This window comes from Diplotaxodon limnothrissa, linkage group LG4 (assembly GCF_057381915.1).
Source record: "Diplotaxodon limnothrissa isolate DT_005_m linkage group LG4, D_limnothrissa_male_GT1.1, whole genome shotgun sequence".
NCBI lineage: Eukaryota > Metazoa > Chordata > Actinopteri > Cichliformes > Cichlidae > Diplotaxodon > Diplotaxodon limnothrissa.
The window spans coordinates 11660677-11684974 of NC_140599.1; the positions used below are offsets into that span (position 1 = coordinate 11660677).

The window sequence follows — 24298 nt, forward strand, 5'->3', positions numbered from 1 at the left end:
GAATGAATGTTTTTAGACCACCCAGACAAGTCAGAATGAAAAACAACCATCGCGATATCGGCTGTGTTCGTACAGCCACGTTTCTCTTTTCTCATCTCATCGCCTTCATTTTTTTGTCTCAAGCCCTCTGCACAGCTCATTCTTTCACTCAGCTCTGCGTCGTTTTTGACACCCGTGCCCTTATTAGCACCCAGCCTTAAACTCTGAGGAGGCTTCCAAATAGGCAAACAGAAAGAGAGAGATAGGGCGAGGGAGGTTTAGCGCTTATTGCTTCACTGATGCATATTGCTTGTTTACTCGCTGTCATTCCTTATTTATTCTCAACCTCTTATGCATTCCGACTGATTAGGGAGAGAGCCCACAGAACGGTTTGGTAGGGATTTTAGAGGCCAGAAAGCTTTTCATATGAAGTGACCCACTAAAAAATGTGGCACCTCGAGAAAATAAAAGTCAAAGAGATGGTGAAGCCACGCAAGAGAAGCTGCGGCACTGTGGTGCACTGAATACTGTGCAGTGCTGGCGAAAGCATAAGCACAGATGTGTTTGATGCATATTCACAGCATGCATATCCCATTGATGCTTTTGTATTCATGATCCCCATTCTCTACTGATCCCCTATTATAAAAGCATGCCATCCCCTACCACCAGTCCAACAGCTTGCCTAACAGGTTTTTCACATCTTGGAGAGGTAAAGTGGAGAAGCCATTGCAGCATTACAAGCGAGCATTATACTGCTACTTGATTCTTGCTCGTTAAAGTTTTACCCTGCTGCTCATTTTATTTGCTTGTGCACATTCACAGCTCCAATAAAATTGAGATGCAAATTGGGGAATTTGGCTGACTGACATTTCTGCTGGCAAGTAAAACAAACAAACAAAATCTTCTTAAAAATTTAAATCTGTCTTACATAAAATCCACTTTACTTCTTTAAGCTTGGCATCAGCAAATCTCCAGATATGAATAATATATTGCAAAGCATTTGGTCATTGATGCCACAGCTTGTGTTTGTGGATGCTAGCTTGTGCATGTGCGTATGAATGTAATCGTTTTTGTGTGAGCGCTTGTGCGGTGTGGTGTAGTGAGGATGAATCTGGAGCCTGCCATGCTTTGACTGGCTCTGTCATTAATTATAGTTTTCTCCTTGTACATGCTCAAACACACTATGAAGACCCAGTGAGGCTATCACGTTTACAACAGCTTGGAGCAGTGGGTACCAAACATCAGGGAGAGTGCTTCGTACCCACTGCTCAACCCTTCCTGGATATGGATGCACAAAGGGAGGTCGGGCAGTAGAAGAAAGTCTGCTAGGACACTACAAGTAAGAGAAAGCAAGTGAGATACAGAGTGAAAGAAGAGAGATAGATGGAGAGACAGAAAGGGAGGGAAAGAGAGAAAAAGTGCCAAATAATGTGCGACTCTGTTAAGCGGTGCTGTTTGATGAGGTTCCACCACCTGCCGGATGCGCTGTAGCATGAGCCAGGCATATGCACTGCGGAATAGCTGGTGTCCCAGTGATAACAAATGAAGGTGAATTCAATCAGTGAGTCAGACTGGCTGTTGGATTGGTCTATATTGAGGAGGAGGAATTGGAAATAAGTGGTGGGATGGTAAGGGATTTTGAAGGATGAAAGCATTATTGCATTTTTTTATACTTAAGCTATCAAAAAACTGCTATTTGGCAAACTACTCAAGAAATTCTACTTTAAAAAAACAGTATTTCTAGTTACTCCTCTGGAATAGCAATTAGGTAAAGGTACAAAAGGTGCCTTTTATGGTTGGAACTTTTAACATGGGCAAATTTCCATTATTTCCTTGTGTTTAGCTATTGTGCCTGTAAGGGTCATGCCAAATTTATGCTAGCTGACATTGTTGCAAGAATTTGGTGAAAATCTTCAAAAAGGTTTTTCTAAGATTAACTAAAAGTGAAAAAAGAGTTGATGGCTAACTACACTCATGATAAAGCTGATAACTAACATTTGTTTTGTTTAATGTATTTTTTTTAAATGCTATTATTCATGGCTAGCAAGCTAGCTAAGAAGACACAACCTATAAATAAGATAAATTAACAATTAGCTGGTGCAGAACTCCTGTGTTCACCAAACATAGAGAGACAGCAAACCAAATTGAAACAAAAAGGGATTTTTTCTAAGATAAAAAGATATAATTTATTTATTAAAATGTAGAATGAGCATCGACGGGTTGTTACGGGTTGTTACGTTACCACGTATGATTATCAATGGGTATTAATGATTATGGGTATTATTATGATTATCAATGGGTATTATCAATGGGTATTAATTTCTACTTTTGGCCCTTGGTATAAATCTCTCGATTTATACCTGGTTAATTTTTTATGTCAGTATTCAACAGTTTGAAGCGTTATCTCCCAGAAATCCACTGATTTATGCTGCTGTGTATGCACGTGGAAGCAGTTATTAACTTATAGTGTTTGAGCACTTTGTTAAGAGGAAGTGAAGTAAACTGCAGTGTACTATGTACAGTTGGTTTCAGCCTTTCAGATTATGTTAGTTTTGCAGAAATATCTCCATGCATCAAACAGCAGGGAAAAAGGTTTCTGAATGCATCACATCACTCTCTTCCTACATCCAGAATTATGTTAATCATTAGTGTCTAATTATGAAAATGTATCTTTGCAAATGTATGGCACCAAAAATAACAAAGCGAAATTCTGGGGTCAGAGAAAATCCATGTCTGTACTAATGTGCAGGATTAACTGACTTTTCTGTGATGCATTTGTGAAATGGAAAGAATTCACTGACTTTGCAATGACATTTCGGGATGATCCCTTTGCCCCTTTTCTAGGTATTGTAACACATCCTCGGCTTCATGTAGAGGTAAAAATATCCACCACGTCACAAGAGACTGTGACTGAAATTTGCTGTTCAACATGCTGCCACAAATAACTAAAGGGCCAGCCTGTTCATTTGCCCAGTTTTTCGGATGGAGGTGGGGTTTTCTGTGGTCCCTTGACACTGCTGGGAACCTTGTATAATTTTTGACAAGTGTGTAGTATGTACATGTGTATGCATTCCTCATTTATTCTTATCTTTCTCATCTCACTTGCGCCTGGAATGAGATGAATCCCTCCCACACTATCCTGCCCTCCACTCTAGTATGAATTGCGAGGCTGATATCTCATTCTTTGGAGGGCTGGAGGGCAATGAGTGGTGACAACACAATGGCATTGTGTCTACTGATGGGAAGCTAGAGTCTTGGGGGACACACTCCTCTACCCTCCTCTCCTGTCAGTGTTAGAGTCTGGGCCAGTTTGAGGGGTAAAGCGTGTATGAGTTGAATTTGAACATTTGTACATAGTGGAAGGGCACTCGGCACCTGAGCAAAATGTCACCGAGGTACAAGGGGCTTGAGAGGAGACGGAGGAGAGAGCTGTGCCAACTGCCACTCAATTATTTAGAGATGCTGCTGGGTTCAAAGAGTCAAAGCAAATAATCCACTAATCCACCACCTTCACAGCTTATCTGCAACTTATCTGTTTTGCTTTAGTGGTCATAAAAGTACACAAATATCACTCACATTATTGTTATTCTTGGTAACAATGACAAGGAAAATGCAGAGTTAAAAAAATTCCAGATACGATATTTGCTTGCTCCAGCACACCATTATAACTGAGGATATAAAAGATATTAGAACATTTCCCCTCAACTGCTCCATTTTTGTCTTCTGTCTGTTCATCAATCCTGCCCCATGTTCACACAGTGACCTCTGTTTTGCTGTTAGTGGCCAGTCCCTTGTGCTTGGGGTGCATATGCGGCGAATGGCCGTAGCCCAGCGGCTGCGAGAAGAGCTCGGGCAGCGTTTCAATGCTGAACTGCCTCTTGTTGGAGTAGGCCTGGCGCCTGCTGTTCTGTTGGTGCAGTGTCTGGTGCTGCTGCTGTTGGATAGGGTGATGCTGTTGCCCGCCAAGGCCCATGTGGGAGGCTGCCGGGTGCTGAATGTGGCTCTTACTTGGGTCCCATGCTTTGAAGGCTGAGCTGGAGGTGAGTGGGTGAGTGTTGGTCTTGGAGATCTTAGGTTTGGGGATCTGGGAGGCGTTGATGGTAATGGCTAAAGGTGCATGGACATCTGGTGGTGGGAGGAAGGGCTTGTCCTTGGGGTGGAAGTTGATAGGCTGGAAGGTGGGAGGAGACTGGCGGTGGGTGTAGTCTACCATTGGGTAGCTCTTGTAGTAGTCTCTTGGAGTTGTGTCTAGATGAAAAGGACAGAACAAGACAAAGAGGTGGTTATATTTTGATATTATATAATTACAATATTACCATATTCAGTTCTATCCGGTCTTTAAGTGATGACATGATCTTGCTTCTGGGCCCAACCAACTCTGCGTTTAATAAGGCTGTTGTGTTTTGAACATGTTTTCATGGTTTGTATCTTGTTCTATTTAATCTCAACAAGCCCCTAAAACAGTCATCACTGTCGGCCTCTTTTGGTTTCTATTACCGCTATTCATTTTAAAGCTCAGTTTTTAAAACCTTATGATGTAACTACAGCCCAGCCCATGCCAGCAGTATATTAATGGCTAACCTCGTATTGTGGATGGATTATCTCAGTTGTTCTCCTGACTGAAGTTCGGTCCGTTTACAGCACCCTGCCATGCAATTGCATTTGTCCCTAACCATCGGGAACCCCCAACTTTTATCCAGTGGAAAAAGTTAGCGTTCGTCCTCCAGCTTCACTGTGTTTATGTTATGCTAACATAGCTGTGTTGCTAGCGATCACATAGCACGTCATTACATACCAGCTAGCCAAATTTCAGTAATCCTACAAAACGACACTGCTGTTTAGTTTTCTGTCTTCATTTATGTTGGAAGTGATAGCAGAGCTGTATGTTTTAAAATTTTAAGAAATCTCTCAGTCAGAACATGGTATGTCATGTTTAGGTGGAAACGAGCGAGCTAACTTAAATTTAGTAAATTCTGTTTTCATGGATGCCTGGATATTAAACTTAATTGTTGCTTAGGCTGCTGCCCCCGCGACCCGTAGTTTTCTATCTTCATTTGTGTCAGAAGTTTGATAGCAGAGCTGTATGTTTAATTATTTTTCTGAAATCCCTGAGTCAGAACATGGTATATCATGTTTAGGTGGAAACTAGCGAGCTAATTTCCTGCTAACTTCTATCTCTGTTAAATTTAATAAATTCTGCTTTCAATGATGCTTGGATGTTAAACTTAATTGTTACACCTGGTAGACAAGCCACATTTTATTACAGATGAAAGAATTTAGACAGTTCTTCAACTCTTAGTGATGTCGCAGTGATTGTTTGACTTTGAGACCTGCAGCGGAGTTTGGGCCCAGACATGGCTAATGACGTTAGACTTAAAGACCGGATAGTGCTGTACTATCCTAAACATTTGTATCAGGCTGTCCAATTGATCAGTAACGGCAACAAAAGTAAATCAAAGACTGATACATTCATTACTGATCTATACTGTTTACAAGGCGCTTTATTACAGTCACTTCACTATGTGCAAAAGTAGACATGGACATATGGAAATGATCAAATTAACCCTGATTGTCATCAAGTTTCTCTTTAGACTCACTCACTATGTAACTGTGCCCATGTAACAACATATAATTTTCCAGTAAATATAGTGATTATTCATGTGTGGATATAGATGATTCAAAGGTGGTCCTAACAATGAACAAATGTCAAATATAGACTGTTTTTGGTTTGATATATGAATGTGGACCCCCACCACCAGACCACCACCCACCTCATATATTTTTATACTTTGAGCATTCAAATATTTATTCATTTTTTGCAATTTTTTTAAAGAAGCTATATGGTTTGTAATGTCAGAGAATATCTTTTTATTATCAGTCACCAAATTCCAGATAAATTAACAGGTAGCCAATAAAAAGAAAGAATTTGTGAGCATTTGTATGATTGCTATTTGCTCTTTGCTCTTTGATCTGTGTGCCCGCTGACCATAGATGTAAGGCAGAAGAGAAAAATAAAAATACAAGCAACAAACTATGGGGAAAAAGTGGCATGAGCGAGTCCCGAGCAAAAGGAGTGATTTGTAAGGAATAAAAATAGACCCGGTTCAGCATGTCGAGTCAGATTAGTGTGAGCTCTCTGAGTGGAACTCGACTCTGCTGTTTGGTCATCACCACCGCCCCCAACACCACCACCACCGCCACCACTTCCCTCATACATGCTCTGCCCTAAAGACACTTACAACCTTGTTTGCTTGGCCCTATTTTATCGGTCCCTTTTCCTGGAGAGAAAAAAATATTTGAAAAATATTCTGCTGTATGATTTTTATTATTTTTTCTTGCCCCTTCACCTTTTCTGACTTCATTGCTCTAAATCAGCCTCTCTTAAATGTACATTTCATTTCCTCGTGACGTAACATCATGCTTTCAGCCCCTGTTGTATCAAGTTAGTCTTGTGCATCTGTTTTTCTCGTTATACTGTTGAATTTGACAGTGGATGGCTGTGTGTGGGCGTTTGTGGCTGCAGACCCCAAATTTATTGATTTATTTACTGTATGAAAAGTTTAGCCAAGGGCCACTTTTCTGCTCCATAGCTAAATCTGTCAATTTCAATAATATATTCTAGCCAAGATGACTAAAACCATTTCCTTATGTTTGCCTTTCCAGAAAAACACCTAGAGGGCGAGTCTCACATTCACACATGTCAGGAAGCTGTCCAGCACTATCACAGTGCTGTAATTGCTTATTGAACCCTTTTGTGCGTCCATTGTGTAACTCTAGGGTACTTCAACAGCAGCTGTTGGCGACGAAGACAGAGTTACAGGAAATTATCTACTCCCTCAGAAAAATTCTCCATGCTGGCTCAAGGATTTAAGCAGGTTCTAGCATTTCTCAGTGCACCATCAAGTATTCCAACAGCACTACAGCCATTTTCAGTCTGTTAATTCTGTAGAGGAACAGAAAATACTTCAAGTTCAAGTTCAAGTTCAACTTTATTGTCACTTCAACCATATACAGTTTAAAAATACACAGTGAGGCGAAACAACGTTCCTCCAGGAACCAAGGTGCTACAAGACAAGTTAGTGCAAAAAAAAATAAAATATATAATATATCTAGTAATAATATTGTGCAAAAGAGCATTTACAGGTTGGTGTGTGCGATGGTTTGGTGGTGTAGGTCAGTGTGTTTGCGCTTTGTGTTGGTTAGTCAGTCCAGTCTCAATGTTTTGAGGTATTTGAGTTAAGCTGAGTGATAATGTTAGTGTATGTGTGTGTATGTGCGTGTTTATCAGTCAGTCCCTTTTTGCTGAGGAGACGGATGGCTTGTGGAAAAAAGCTGTTGCACAGTCTGGATGTGCATGCCCGAATGCTTCGGTACCTTTTTCCAGATGGCAGGAGTGTAAAGAGTGTGTGAGAGGGGTGTGTCCGATCAGCCACAATGCTGGTGGCTTTGCGAATGCAGTGTGTGGTGTAGATGTCCTCAATAGAGGGTAGAGAGACCCCGATGATCTTCTCTGCTGTTCCCACTATCCGCTGTAGGGTCTTGCGGTCTGATATGGCACAGCTCCCAAACCAGACAGTGATGCAGCCGCTCAGGATGCTCTCAATAGTTCCTCTATAGAAGGTGGTCAGGATCGGTGGTGGAAGCCGGGCCTTTCTCAGTCTTCTCAGAAAGAAGAGACGCTGTTGGGCTTTCTTGTGCAGGGAGCTGGTGTTGAGGGACCAGCCGAGGTCCTTCTCCAGGTGTACGCCCAGGAATTTGGTGCTGTCAACGATCTCCACAGAGGAGCCGTTGATGCTCAGCGGTGAGTGGTCGCCTCGTGTCCTCCTAAAGTCAACAACCATCTCTTTTGTCTTGTCAACATTCAGAGACAGGTTGTTGTCCTTACACCAGTCCGTTAGTCTCTGCACTTCCTCTCTGTACGCTGACTCGTCGTTCTTGCTAATGAGACCCACCACGGTCGTGTCATCAGCGAATTTAATGATGTGATTTGAACTGTGTGTTGCTACACAGTCATGAGTCAGCAGTGTGAACAGCAGAGGACTGAGCACACAGCCTTGTGGGGCCCCAGTGCTCAGTGTGGTGGTGCTGGAGGTGCAGTTCCCAATCCGTACTGACTGAGGCCTTCCGGTCAGAAAGTCCAGGATCCAGTTGCAGAGGGAGGTGTTCAGGCCTAACAGGCTCAGCTTTCCGATCAGTTGTTGGGGGATGATCGTGTTAAATGCTGAGCTGAAATCTATGTACAGCATTTGGACGTGTGAGTCCTTCTTGTCCAAGTGTGTCAGGGCAAGATGGAGTGCAGTGGAGATGGCGTCGTCCGTTGAGCGGTTATGGCGGTATGCAAATTGCATTGGGTCCAGTGAGGGGGGCAGCAGGGTCTTGATGTGTCTCATGACGAGCCGTTCGAAGCACTTCATGATGGTGGGTGTAAGTGCGATAGGGCGGTAGTCATTGAGACAGGACACAGAAGACTTCTTGGGCACGGGGACGATGGTGGTGGCCTTGAAGCACGTGGGGACAACGGCACTGCTCAGAGAGATGTTGAAGATGTCGGTGAGAACATTTGCCAGCTGATCAGCACATTCTCTGAGCACTCTGCCTGGGATGTTGTCTGGTCCAGCAGCTTTACGTGGATTGACTCTGCGTAGAGTTTTCCTCACCTCAGCTGTAGTGAGACACAGGACCTGGTCGTTCGGAGGAGGGGTGGTCTTCCTCGCCGCCACGTCGTTCTGCCTGTCGAACCGAGCATAGAAGTTGTTAAGCACATCTGGGAGGGAGCCGTCACTGTCACAGGCAGGTGGTGTCGTCCTGTAGTTAGCGATGGCTTGTAAGCCCTGCCACATGCGTCGTGTGTCGCCGCTGTCCTTAAAGTGGTTGTGGATTCTCTGGGCGTGTGCGCGCTTCGCCTCTCTGATGGCCCGAGAAAGTTCAGCCCTCGCTCTTCTAAGCGCCACCTTATCTCCCTCTTTGAAGGCAGAGTCTCGGGTCCTTAGAAGTGCACGCACTTCCGCAGTAATCCACGGTTTCTGGTTGGGTCGTGAGATGATGATCTTGGAGACAGTGACGTCATCGGTGCACTTGTTGATATAGCTGGACACTGATGATGTGTACTCCTCCAAGTCAGTGAAGTCGCCGTAAGTTGCAGCCTCTCTAAACATGTTCCAGTCAGTGCTCTCAAAACAGTCCTGAAGAGCAGAGATGGCTCCTGCTGGCCAGGTTTTCACCTGCTTCAGAACCGGTTTTGATCGCCTGACGAGTGGTCTGTATGCTGGAATTAGCATAACAGAGATGTGGTCTGAGTAGCCGAGGTGGGGGCGGGGCTCTGCCCGATATGCGCCGGGGATGTTTGTGTAAACAAGATCCAGCGTGTTTTCTCCCCTCGTTGCAAAGTCCACATACTGATGGAATCTAGGAAGCACTGACTTGAGATTTGCATGGTTGAAGTCCCCAGCAACAATAAACAGTCCATCCGGGTGTGTATTTTGCAGTTCACTGATCTTTGTATACAATTCCCATAGCGCTTCCTTAGCATTAGCGCTAGGTGGAATGTACACTCCGATAATGAAAACAGTGGTGAATTCCCGTGGTAAGTAAAAAGGTCTGCATCTAACAGTCACAAACTCCACCAGCGATGAGCAATAACTAGAGACTAGCACAGAGTTCTTGCACCATTTCTCGTTGATGTAAACACACAAGCCGCCACCGCGAGTCTTACCGCACAGAGCTGCATTTCTGTCGGCGCGAAACGAGGCCAGCCCGTTTAGCTGAATAGCGGCGTCCGGTACTCTTTCGCTGAGCCATGTTTCTGTGAAAACAAAGACACAGCAGTCTCTAATCTCACGCTGTGTGGCCTGCTGGAGTCGGATGTAATCCAGTTTGTTATCCAGGGAGCAGACGTTGGATAAGATGATGGACGGTAGAGCCGGCCGGCTAGGGTTTGTTTTTAGCCTAGCACAGACTCCCGCCCGCTTGCCGCGCTTCCGCTTCCTCGCGCAACGCTTCCGATGTCTCCACCTCCGTCCGCCGGCATCAGGCAACGCCGAGGCTTCGAGGCCTGGTTCGCGGAGCAAGCCGAGTTCACGCAGCGTTTCCCGCAGCCCCTCCTGGATGTCGTCAACTAGGTTATTTAGGTTGAAAAGTGTCTGGCTGTTGTATGCACGAACACCGACACCAGTTGCGACGTTATCCATACATAGTGCAAAATAAGCACGCTACACACAAAAACGTAAACAATAAACAATGCAGCACCAGTTTTGGCTCCGGAGTGGCCGCTGCGTGCTACTGCCGCGCCGCCAACAAGAAATGAGTAAAGTACAGGCACTGGGGGCTATTTATAACAAATGATTAGCAGAAGAGTTCTGCTTTTATTTAACTTTGGCACGATACAAATGAGGATTAGTCTGCATTTCTGTGTCTCTGTCTGCAAATATGCACAAGTGTGAACTGTATGTGTGGATTCACACACTTAGCTCAATAATTTGTTGGACCTGTTTGGTTTGTCTGTATTCAATTTCATATTTAATTAAAGCTGCAAGCAGCCACGAGAGGGCCCTTTTTCTCTGGTGCGGTCCAGTCTCGCTGAACATCTCCTATACCATAGGTGTCAAACTCTGGTCCACGGGCCAAATTTGGCCCGCAGCCTAATTACATTTGGCCCGCGAAGCCATACCAAATTACTATTAGAGCTGGCCTACTACCTATTACCTATTATACAGCTAGTATATATATTGTTTAGTATTAAGCTTTGCTTGTTCCATATTCAGTTTTCCAGCAAAACTTATTTGAGTCCATAAGAAAAGATTCATTCTTATATCTGGAGGAAGATTTTTTTTTCAATAAATATTAATGTTAGCCCGCGACTTTGTTCCAGTTTTGAATTTTGGCCCACTGCGTATTTGAGTTTGACACCCCTGTCCTATACCCACTACAGGGAGTGCAGAATTATTAGGCAAATGAGTATTTTGTCCACATCATCCTCTTCATGCATGTTGTCTTACTCCAAGCTGTATAGGCTCGAAAGCCTACTACCAATTAAGCATATTAGGTGATGTGCATCTCTGTAATGAGAAGGGGTGTGGTCTAATGACATCAACACCCTATATCAGGTGTGCATAATTATTAATGTCCTTTCCTTTGGCAAAATGGGTCAAAAGAAGGACTTGACAGGCTCAGAAAAGTCAAAAATGGGGACTTCCGATGACGTCACCGTAGTGATCGGTCGAGCTCTGAACTGCTCCTGCAAGAAACTTTGCTAAATCCTTAAAATTAAGGAAAAACGCTCCGAAACACGAAAACGAAATACATTATAGACCCACGATGCCTGGACCCGGTAAAACTACCAAGGAGAAGACTAAGTCAACCACGCAAACCAAGATATCGGTGTTTGGCGGTGAAGCTAGCGCGTCTGAGACCTGCGCAGTTAACAAGCCAGCCACCATGAGCGAACACGACCCCACGGATAGTGGCAACATGGAGGAGAGGTTGCAGCGTGCCATACGAGAGGAGTTTGCAGGTATTGAAAACAAGCTTGCAAACGCGCAAACTGCACTTTGGGACAAGCTGGAGGGCGCTGTGGCCAAGTTTTCCAGCAAGGCAGATGAGGTTGTGGCAGCCATGAACGAAATGCAGAAAAAATTATCTGACTGTGTGGGGAGAGTAGAGCAAACGGAGAAACGCATTTCAAATGTAGAAGATGAACATGTGGTGATGGGGACCACCATTTCAAGATTAGAAAAAGAAAATAAAGCAGAAAAGTCAAAAATAGTGAGATATCTTGCAGAGGGATGCAGCAGTCTCAAAATTGCAAAGCTTCTGAAGCGTGATCATCGAACAATCAAGCGTTTCATTCAAAATAGTCAACAGGGTCGCAAGAAGCGTGTGGAAAAACCAAGGCGCAAAATAACTGCCCATGAACTGAGAAAAGTCAAGCGTGCAGCTGCCAAGATGCCACTTGCCACCAGTTTGGCCATATTTCAGAGCTGCAACATCACTGGAGTGCCCAAAAGCACAAGGTGTGCAATACTCAGAGACATGGCCAAGGTAAGAAAGGCTGAAAGACGACCACCACTGAACAAGACACACAAGCTGAAACGTCAAGACTGGGCCAAGAAATATCTCAAGACTGGTTTTTCTAAGGTTTTATGGACTGATGAAATGAGAGTGAGTCTTGATGGGCCAGATGGATGGGCCCGTGGCTGGATTGGTAAAGGGCAGAGAGCTCCAGTCCAACTCAGACGCCAGCAAGGTGGAGGTGGAGTACTGGTTTGGGCTGATGTTGTGACCATCCGCCTTGAAACATGACATTTCCTGTTCCCACTAGGTGGCACTGTGGCCATTGTCAAATATTGCAGTTAAAGAGATGTGTGGTCCAGATCGGACCATGTATGTGGTAATAAGAACAAGTAAAAAAATTTACCAAAATGACCAAAATTTAATCTGGTGCCACGGCCACGCCCTTTGACGAAACTTCTGGTGCTTCTATCAGCAGTCATATCTTCAATAAACGCTGGTGACACAGTTCCACTGGCAGCCTTACATACCCATGCCATAACACTACCTCCACCATGCTAGACAGATGATGTGATTGGATAATTAGCCATTTCTCTCCTTATCCAGACTTTTCCCTACTCATCATTCATTTTGGTTTCGCCTGTCCAAAGAAAATTATTCTAGGACTATGCAGGCTCTTTTAGATGGTTTGTTTTTTTGGTAAAGTCTAACCTTGCCTTCCTGCTTGAATGTAACCAGTTATAAACCCTCTGTATTTACATTCACGAGGGCGTCTCTTGATTGTAGATTTTGAAAATGACACGTCTCCTTAAATAATCAATTTCTTGATTGTTGATTATAATCACAGTATCCCTGCCCTTGGTATAAAACACTTCAGCATGAGGCTAGCAGAATTTGACAGATACACTGATTCAAATGTTGCACACAAAGGGGAAAATACTGAGACACAATGAATTAAACACACCCTTGCTTCTCACAACAACTGCTGTTACTGTCCATTTGAGTGTTTCCACACGCTGCCAGAAGAAGCACCTGACAGCAGGGTCCTCTGTGGCAGTATTACCCACCATCTTGTCCGTTCCACACACTCTCCATCTGCTCTCTCTTTCTCATCCGCTTGTTTCCCGCTCTCTGTTTCATTTATTCCACACTCTTCAACAACATAAGCTTTTGCTCTCTATCCAGTGGCAGCTTGAAGTGATGCCCACGGGCCCAATCTGGGCCACTGCATTATAACTGCATAAATTGGAGCCTCCAAATGATTTCAGTTTGACAATGTGCTGCATTTTTGTGTGGTCTATTTCAATGTCATTTCATTATGTTTACACAGTTATTTCTGCTTTATAAAGGGCTTATTAACATATTGACATTGTGGGAAGGAAAGATCCAAGATCCAGTTATTTCTAGACCCACACACATATTTCCACTATGCAATTCATAATTTTAAAGCTCATTTTAAAAGAACCCCACTAAGCACATATGCCAAAATAAAGGGATATTTCACTCTAACATCAGATACATCTAGTTTTCCTCTAGCTTGTGTTTCTATTCATGAATATAGAGAACTTTGCCTAGTTTTTGGAGATACAAGCTTTAGAGATGTCTTCTCTCTGATGTAATAGAACTCAATTGTGTTTGCTTGTTGTTACTAAATACAAAAAATATTTTAATATACATAAAAAACAACTCTGCAGCCCTGTCTTTATCCAGTAGAGATGACCCCATAACACAATCAACCAACCAACAAACCAACCAAACTTATCTAAAACCTAAACCTAGAAATGTTATTGTGAGCATTTTTACACAAGGTGAGGTTTAGGATGGGGGTGTTTTGCTACCTGTAGCACAAACCCCTTGTCAAAGTCAGATGGAGTATTCAGATAATTATTGTGTGGTGTGGCTGGCAAGTGTTGGAGGCTAAAAGAGACATGAAAGTTTCTAGATGAAACTTCTCACCACAAGGTTTGTGAGGGTTGTGATATCATATTACAATGCTGCTAAGTTTATAAGCTTACCTGTGGAGTAAACGCTCCAAGCACTACAAAGCAAGTGCCAATTAGACCAGTTACACAGAAAAAGAGCAGATATGGTAGGTAACTGCAAAATTAGGCAACTCACACCAAATTAATCTACCTGGATAAATAATAATACAAGTGTACTGAAAAATGCCACAGTTTCATTTTGGGGTGACATTTCTCTGGAGATTTGTCGGCTGCACATCCATGACGTTAATCTTCATTCCCAACACATCCCAAAGATGCTTTATTGGAGTGAGATCTGGTGACTGTGGAGGCCATTTGAGTACAGAAAACTCAGTGTCATGTTCAAGAAAACAGTTTGAGATTATTTGAACTTTGTGACATGGTGTGCTATCCTGCTGGAAGAAGATGGGTACACTGTCAACCAGTGTTGGTCAAGTTACTTGAAAAAAGAAATCAGTAACTAATTACTGATTACTACCCCCAAAAAGTAATCCCATTACTTTACTGATTACTTATTTTCAAAAGTAATTAATTACTTACTTACTTAGTTACTTTTTAAAAACACGATTTACAACCTGAATAGGTGATAAAGCGATCGATCTTTCAGCCCAATTCTACTTTTTCTGCATAATCCATCATACAAAATGTAATCCAGTGGAAAAGTCTCTTTTTAAAACTTGTTTTATTAGTTTTAATCTTTTAACTTTATGCATCAAGCAAAAATTTTATTATATGCAACATTCTCTGACTGGAAGAAATTTGTTTAATATTTAAACCTATTTTCTGCACATTCCAGCACATAAAAAATATTTTTTTGTGTGTTTACATTCACTAGATGCAAGTAACACACAGCAGAAAATAAATAAAGTCATAGACTAGCGGTCCTTTTGCTCTATTTTCACCTGTAAAGCAGGAGTGGGGTAGGCGGAGGTTTACCCTGGTGCAGGTGTGTCGCAGCGGGCAGTGGAAGAATCTGCGAGTTTCTCTGTGAATTTCCCATTACGTCATAGCGCACTCGGTGCTTGCTTGGAAGGGTTTTTTCGCTGTAAAAAGAAGTTTTCTTCCCATGCACAATGGACGCTAATGTTCCTTACAAAGTAAGGTCAGTACTTCCACGCTTTAAACGCTGCACGCTCATACTCTCTCCCGCACTCGATATATGATCCACTGTTGATCTGCACACAGCTGTTGTCACGAACGTCGCACTCACTTACGTCACTATCATGAGACATTCTCGCAAAAAATCACGGTTTTAGTAACGCAGTAACGCAGCGTTCCTACGGGAAAGTAATGGTAATCTAATTACCGTTTTTGCAATAGTAATCCCTTACTTTACTCGTTACTTGAAAAAGTAATTGGATTACAGTAACGCTTTACAAGTAACGCGTTACTGCCTACCTCTGCTGTCAACATAAAGGGATGGACACGGTCAGCAACAAAGCTCAGGTAGTCTGTGGCATTTACACAAGTTCAGTTAGTATTAAGAGGCCCAAAGCGTGCCAAGAAAATATCCCCCTTCACCATTAAACCACCACCACCCTCAACTGTTGACAGATGGCTGGATGGATTCGTGGTTTCATGTTTCTGCCCATCTAAGTGTTACAGCAAGAACAAAAATTCTGTAGTCCCAGTTTCCTATTATTTGCTTATGGACAGTAGAGCCTGCGGACTTCTGGTGCTCTAGCCAATCCGCTTCATGGTTTGATGAGTTGCATTGCATTAAATTAACTACTTAAAATCTCATATTTATATATATATATATATATATATATATATATATATATATATATATTTATATATATATATATACAGGACAGTTACAAGTACTTGGGGATCCCGCAGGTGAATGGGAACCATGAAGAGGCCGCTAGAAAAGCTGCAACCACCAAGTACCTGCAGAGGGTCAGGCAAGTCCTGAGGAGTCAGCTGAATGGTAAGAACAAGATCCGGGCCATCAACACGTACGCCCTGCCCGTGATCAGGTACCCTGCTGGGGTAATAGGCTGGCCAAAGGAGGAGATAGAAACCACTGACATAAAGACAAGAAAGCTCCTTACCATACATGGAGGGTTTCACCCCAAATCCAGCACCCTGAGGCTGTACGCTAAGCGGAAGGAAGGGGGCCGGGGACTGGTGAGTGTCAGCACCACAGTCCAGGATGAGACAACGAACATCCAAGAATACATTGGGAAGATGGCCCCAACTGACCGAGTACTCAGTGAATACCTCAGGCAGCAGAAACCCAAGAAAGAGGAGGGAGACGAGGAACCATCATGGAAGGACAGGCCCCTGCACGGTATGTACCACCGGCGGATAGAGGAGGTGGCTGATATCCAGAAATCCTACCAGTGGCTGGACAAAGCTGGACTGAAAGACAGCACAGAGGCACTAATCATGGCAGCACAAGAACAAGCTCTGAGCACAAGATCCATAGAGGCTGGAGTCTATCACACCAGGCAAGACCCCAGGTGCAGGCTGTGTAAAGATGCCCCAGAGACAATCCAGCACATAACAGCAGGGTGCAAGATGCTAGCAGGCAAGGCATACATGGAACGCCATAACCAAGTGGCCGGCATAGTGTACAGGAACATCTGTGCCGAGTATAACCTGGAAGTCCCGAGGTCAAAATGGGAGATGCCCCCAAGGGTGGTGGAGAATGACCGAGCTAAGATCCTGTGGAACTTCCAGATACAGACGGACAAAATGGTGGTGGCTAACCAACCGGACATAGTGGTGGTAGACAAACAGAAGAAGACGGCCGTAGTGATCGATGTAGCGGTTTCGAATGACAGCAATATCAGGAAGAAGGAACACGAGAAGCTGGAGAAATACCAAGGGCTCAGAGAAGAGCTCGAGAGGATGTGGAGGGTGAAGGTAACGGTGGTCCCCGTGGTAATCGGAGCACTAGGTGCGGTGACTCCCAAGCTAGGCGAGCGGCTCCAGCAGATCCCGGGAACAACATCGGAGATCTCTGTCCAGAAGAGCGCAGTCCTGGGAACAGCTAAGATACTGCGCAGGACCCTCAAGCTCCCAGGCCTCTGGTAGAGGACCCGAGCTTGAAGGATAAACCGCCCGCAGGGGCGTGCTGGGTGTTTTTTAATATATATATATATATATATATATATTTATTTATTTATTTATTTATTTATTTTTTAATAACATGACATCAAATGGAAATATCATGCTTGTCCCTTTTCACCATGTAAGTTACATTTCAGTTCACTGACAGAATTGGTAACTTCTGGCTCTCCAAAGCAGTGTTCTGTAGATTTTAAGCAATACTTTCCTTAGGAGTATTCAGCTTTTAATTATTTAACACCAGGAAAGTCCGGCAGAGCTGAGGTGGTAAAACTGAATAAGCTACAAGAAAGAAGAAAATCCCCCCTGCAGAACATCATAGCTCAGACGTTCCATTTGTTTTGAATCAGAAGGTTTCCCCTTTATAGAAACATTGCTGAAGGAAATGTTAAAACTAGATTGCTATGCTTTTCCTCATTAGTCTCTACAGGTTGTTCACTAATCGCTGCATGTAGAGAAATTGCATCATGAAGTGCAAAACGTAAAAAAAAAAAAAAAAAGCTAAACCAGAGGAGCTGATTCATCTTCAAAGCCAGACTTTGAGATCCCTCCAGTTCACGTGTCTAAAAATTCACAACACCTTTTTTTCATTATTATTTACATTATGTGTCCTGAAGCATATACTGAAAGTTTCAACAACCACAAAGAGAAAAAAAAATCCAAATTGTAATCTTATGCTGTTCTTCTCAGAAAGCAGATTTTCCTGTTTCCACCCTAATTCTGCATTCACTGGATAATAAATTCATTCCAGTTTATACAAGTGTTGTAACTTGCATATCAAAACAAAATTCAGATTGACAGCATTTTGTCTGTACTCCCCTTTAAAACTGCAGGATTGTTAAAATGTAATTAAAAACTTCAGGCAGTCTTGGCCCGCAGTTTGGAGACCGAGTGGTTTGGCAAACACTCCTTCACAGCCTCTTTGAGAAAATCCCTCCACCTTCTGTCTTGTGTTTTTTTTTCTTGCTGTAAACCTGACGCTCACTGGTCACTGACTTGGATTTAACTCTGTCAGTCACACATAGGTTTGTAATTGTTTATAAAAAATCCTTGCCTTCACACTCGATTCTGAGCGTCTCCTCTACATGTTCATCTGGTTTCTGTCCAATCACGTTCTCCCTCTCTCACCTTTAGCATCTTTGTCCCGTGCTCTCCCTGCCAGTCCACCCCTACTTCCTCCAGTACTTTAATTAAGTTATCAGAGCTGCTTGATCCTCAGTCCTGCTGCTACACCTGGCAACGGTTTGACGTCATAGAGTTTCCTGACCTCTTTGACATGTTTCATTCTTACACACAAATTTTAAAATCTAAATTTTTTCCCTTTTTTTAACAAAAAAAGCAGAAGTGAGGTTTTACCTGCTGCAGGAAGTCCAAGTGTGTTAATAAAGATTTCAAAGCTTAGTTCAGATACATGCTGTTTCACCTGGCTGATGGTCAGCTGTCCTGTCCAAATTGTTGGGTGTCCTAGCTATGACTTTGCCCACACAGGAAGGATTTCTGGACCCACTGACTTGTTTATTGCACAGTAAGAGAAGTGATAAGCATGTGTGAAAAGATGATTGGTCTGAGTACATTTACTGCATAGCACTGTGCAAAAGTCTCGAGCTTGTATCTCAAGCCACTTTGTCACTAGCAGCAACAGGCTATAGTTCCCATTTCTTTGGTTGTATCTATGAAAAACACCAAAGACAACAGACAGGCATAAATAAGTATCTATATATCAACAAGATGATACCCACACAGCTATAGGCAAAACTTGGCAGATCTTGGCCTTAAAACAACTGAGAAAATTGGACCAGTGGAGGACAAAATAAATAGTTGCAAGTCTTAAAAAAAGGTATCTACAGCAGATGGATTTAAAAGTCATGTGCTTAGGAAATGAGCAAAGACCTGATGCCAGACCTGAGAGATGGAGTTTACTGTTCACTGTAGCCTCATCAAAAATGATCTCAGTGGACGTATGGCTGTCAAGAAGCGATCCTTAAGGAAGGAAAACAGAGAAAAGCTGAGGTATGCCAAATTACACTCGAACTGTCAGTGGTCAGAAGATCAGTGGTAACAGGTCTGACGGGGTGACGAATCTAAATTTGAAATTTTTGGTTCAAATCTTGTCAGTACATACAGAGGAGGTCAGGAAAGAGGCAGCGAGCGAGTGTCTAGAGCCATAAATAAAACACGGGGGAGGCTCTGTCGTGGTTTGGGGCTGCATCTCAGGCAGTCATGTTGGGGCGACAGAACGTGTAAACACAGAAAAGCAGATTTTGATCCACTATGCAATACCATCTGGAAAGCTTCTGATTTGCGTAGGCTTAACTTTTCAGCAATGATCCCAAACACACTGCCAATGCAGTAAAAGCATACCTGGATAGAAAAACACACAATGTTACACTGTCAGTCATGGATTGGCCTCCCCAGAGCCCGGACCTCAACATCATTGAAGCAGTGTGGGATCATTTTGAAGAGAACAGAATAAAAAGGAGCCAAAATCCAAAGAAGAGCTTTGAAAGTCCTTCAAGAAGTCTGGAGAACTATTCCTGAAGACTACTTAAAGAAATGAAAAGAAATAGAGAACTCTAAGAGAACAAGCTTCTGAAAGTGAAACAGCACAAGCTGATAGGATTGTTTTTTGTGCAGTGTGAAGAATGAAATAAGGAGGAAACAGCTAGCCTGGCTTTGTCCGAATAAAACACAATCTGCTGAAATGTCTGAAAGACGTGGATCTCATTAGATTGTTGGCAAGAAAACAAAAAATCACATTTCCATATTTGTCAAATTATTCATTCCCAAATTATGCGCCACATCCAGTGATTGTGGAGGAATGAATTGAAAAGAAACAAATTGCTCGAAATGTTCTGACACAATGTCATGATGAAAGCGTTATAACATATGCAAGTCTTTCACACACACAGTTTTCATGTCTCACATGAATGTTGTCACAGAAACAGATTTCTTTTTAAAGCAGATGTGCTCACAGGGCTTTTGGAGAAGATATAGAGGGCATTGCCAGGGGTCGTAGGTTGTTCTGGTGTTGTGTAAGCTTTTAGGTACATACGGTAGTTAAAGAGCGTGGATGATCAGCATCGCTGATGACAAAAAGCAGAGCACTCTAAAACTGTGTGTGTGTGTGAGAGAGACAGAAATAAAGCAGTTACAAAACAGAGAAGAGCCTATGGGTCATCAAACAGTCTTAACTCAATACCTAGACATCGAGTGAAAGAGGAGGTTATTGCACCTCCGTCTGTGAAGGATGTGATACTTTGAAGTATTTTTCAGGGAAATGTGGCTGACGCTCATTGTGGATAGGGGATTGCTGCTGCTGCAGTCGGCCTTTGTCTCCCAGTCACTGAGCAGAATAATGAGATGAGATTGTCTCATTCTTGCTCTTTTTCTCTTCAGTCATTTTCCACAGTCACACCACATTTTGCTGGCCTCAGTTTTTGCGAGCTTAGTGTCCTAATTCTATGTGTTTAATATAAACGATCAACTTTCTTCATTGTTGAAAACAGTAGTCAGCACCACGTGGGCTCTGCTGCAAGGAATCACTTACATGTTTTGATGGCTGCAATTAGAAATCTTGCAATATTAAGTAAAGTAAAGTAAATATTTCTCTCTTGTTCAAAGCAACATTTTAGCTCCTGAAAGTGCTGTTGAATGAACTGACTGAATTATAAATGAGAGTTTGGAGTGAGGTGTCTTATTTTAGCCTTACCAACAGGCACATTATTATAGACAACTACTGTCTGTGTATATGCATATGTATGAAGTCCCCAAATACCACTTTCTACAATTTTTGGCTATTACATCAATTCAAATCACTCCCAGTGTATGCAGCTAAACAACACAACAACCAATCACAGTAGATCATCCCACCAGCCGATCCAAGTCCTACACCATAGCATTATTCCAAATGTTTTATACTTAATAATCAGTTCAAATCTGCTGCCAGTGATGGCAAAATCATTTAATTCATTTATTTTGATTTCCTAAACACTGAAAAGTTGCATAATGATACCAGTCAATCCGTTGCCACATTGTTTAGTTACTTTAATCCACACATTAACTACTGCAATAACATCTGCGTTTACATGTCAATAAACAATGCATGCACATGTGCCAAGCTGCTGTTCCTCATCACAGTGTCCTTATCTGTCTGAAGTAATCACATGAAGAAGGTGCGTGTGTGCGCTTTTGTGTGCGTGTCCCTGTTTGCATCTACACGTTTACACTTCCCTCCCTCAAGTGTGCATTTGCATTTGGATGAACAACATCCTGCGTGTGTACGAGTGTGCGATATGTTGGTTTATTCATGTATTTTCACAGGGCAAGCTTGAGGCGTGAACTAGACGCTTCACCCTGCTGCTGGCCAGACTCTACTGTCACTCAGCCAGTCTCTGTCGTGTGTGCACGCGTATGTTACAGCTTTGGTTTTATAATGTGAACCAGCTGAGTTACCATTCCACTACAAGTAAAAGTACATCATCATTACTGGTTTTACCAGTCTCACACTGCTGAGTTATGATCAATATTTCCAGGAAGGACCTGCCAGTATTATACTGGTTGAACTCACCCGTTGCACACAGTACGTTCTTCTTTAATTTAACTGACTTTTATGTTTTGTCTCTGTAAATCCAGCATGCATATTGATGGTTTTCCACTGGTTTTTGCTGTATATTTGGACAAGTTATGTGTGTTATGTGTGTATTATTGATGACAGCGCAAACCAACCCAAGCTTTGCTATCAGCCTTGTGTGCGCATCTGTGCACCTTGCTTCTAATCTCCTGCTCGCCAGTGACAGCTTCTCGGTATAATGTGTCTAATATTTAGCTGCAGAGACCAAAATGAAAGTTTAAGCTGGATGGTGCTACGGTGCATGAAAGAGCCTTGCTAACATTGTTTTCCTCAAAAACTCAATAGAAGAAAGTAGCTTCTTCAATTTCTGTTGCAGCTCTGATTTATGCATCATGGTGGTGAGGATATTGTGGTAATTTTTTTCATTTGTTTTTTAGGCAATTTTCTTCTCTTGTGTAAGTGCCTGCAGTATTTTTCCAACATTAGATCCTTGTAATATCAAACTGGTAGAACAATATTTGAGAATGGGTGATTATTTAAATCATGGTGGTGGGCTCATATGGTCATAATATTTACATCACAGCTGCTGTAATCTGGTGTAACAGGGTAAATCTAGACTCTACCACAGCACTCAAACATGATTCATAACTCAGAATGTCTGGATAAGAGTCAGACTCATACAAAAAACCCATCATTTTCTACTACCGTACACATTTGGCTTCACTGACCTTTGTACAGTAAGTCTGTGTTCTGCAAGTGACTTGTTATGTGTACACCAGCAGCCGCATCCACGAGTAAGCATGCAAACATACAGCTGTAAACATGTATGCATGTAGTCAGGTTTAGTATGTGTTACTCACCCACAGCCTTGAGTGAGGCATACTTGTTGAAGCCAATTCCCAGGTTGTTGTGAGGGTGAGACAAAGCCATGGCTGGACCCAGAGGAGATAAAGCTGCATTGTTTAAATGGTTGTGATCTATGAAAGACAGAGAGAGAGAAGCAAATATCAAACAAATATCTAAAAGTTGATCAAAGAAAATGCTAATTGAGAGAATATTCTCAGGAGGAATAAGCGCATTAAACCATACAAAGAGAGAAAAGCAGCTCTCCTCTCTATAACTCTGGCCTTATTTGGCTGACATTTTTTTTATGAATGGATGGGGATGATTTTTAAATGTTTTTTATGTTTCCATTTCCAGAAAGTGATGCAAAAGCTCTTTAAGCTCTTTAGTCAGGAATGCAAGAACGAATTAGTTGCGGGCGTGATTTGTGCACTTCTTTCAGGCCACATTACAAAATGTCCATTTCCTAATCAAAATAACAAATATATTCAAAAAGCTGTTTTTTAATTTAATTAAATTTTTTGTTATTTTTACATCTGCAGGTCAACAAGGACACGAGAAAACACCACTTACCATAGGCCTCTGTTTGAGTGAAAACAAGGACAGCTGACGAGGAAATTGAGCACTCAAAACTCAAGCTGAAAGTTGACAGATTTGTTTACAGCGCTGAAAGTCGGATGAACTTGCACATTCACAGCTGCATCGCTATCGGCTAACTGAAAATGCCCGCTCACAGTCCTGCAGGCGTACAGCTAAGCATTCAACTGTAACTTGACAGCTACTCAGCTGAGGCACTCATCACCCAACCACAACCTCCATCTTATTTAGTTTTGGTATTTTATTATGACGATTGAATGGTCATGTATATTTTTATTTAACCCTTATGCCCGCTTCAAATTTTTACCCTTTCGACACCTTGGTGGACCAAAATGTACACACAAAAAATCTGCCATAAAAAAATCTTTTCCCCCCTTTTTTCACTTAATCAGCTTGAGCCCTTATAAAGTGATCAAAACATTCAGGATTTTAACTCTTTAAATACAAGTTTAATTATTCATTATTTAAAAAAACAAAACAAAAAAGAAATTTTTTTTTCCCATATTATAAATAGTCGGGGGATGGGGCATCGCTGAGTCTTGGACATATCAAATATCAGCAAAATCTGATAACAGATACTCCCTCCTGACACCTTCATGGCCAGAAGTGTCTCATTGACTTCCACTAAAATCACGTGTTTTAGTCTCTAGGCCACTGTAGTATAAACCATTCGTCTTACCCCCTCTTTGCATTATTGGAGTGCAAATAGGGAAATGGAAGAGAAATGATCACCAGCATAATTAAGACATGGTTTAGCATCACCTGATCTTGCTCTAACTATAAACATTTTTAAAAAAAATAAAACGTCTTGATTCTAATCTTAAAACTAGACATGGTTTCTATCCCCCAAATTAACCTGGTTCCACAGGACGAACCACAATTAAACCTCCAATCGGAGTGCTCTGTTAGGGTAATACGATACTATTAGGTCTTTAAGATATGTTGGCACCTGATTATTCAAGACCTCATATATGAGAAGGATTTTTAAATTCAATTCTGGATTTAGCAGGAAGCCACTAAAGAGAAGCTAAGATGAGAGAAATATGATCTCCGGGGTCCCTCTTCTACTCTTGCTGCAGCATTTTAGATTAACTTCTCAGGGAGCTTTTAGAAATGGCTGATAACAAGAAATTACAATACTTCAGCTTGTAAGTAAGAAAGGCACAAACTAGTAATTTGGCATCACTCTGAGAGTCTATTTGTGATTTAAGAGACACTACACAGATGAAAGGATGTAGTCCAT

The 24298-nt window shown here is 42.3% G+C and overlaps 1 protein-coding gene across 1 annotated transcript in view; it reads right to left on the reverse strand.

The window, feature by feature from the left end:
- Positions 1-3730: 3730 nt before the first annotated feature.
- LOC146633359 (protein shisa-8) overlaps positions 3731-24298 on the reverse strand; it is a 132494-nt gene continuing 111926 nt past the window's right edge. The window contains exons 3-4 of the mRNA XM_085351451.1: positions 22476-22592; positions 3731-4227 (exon numbers count right to left, since the gene is read on the reverse strand). Of these exons, the coding sequence (XP_085207577.1) occupies positions 3731-4227; positions 22476-22592 (614 nt within the window). The remainder of the gene's footprint in view (positions 4228-22475; positions 22593-24298) is intronic.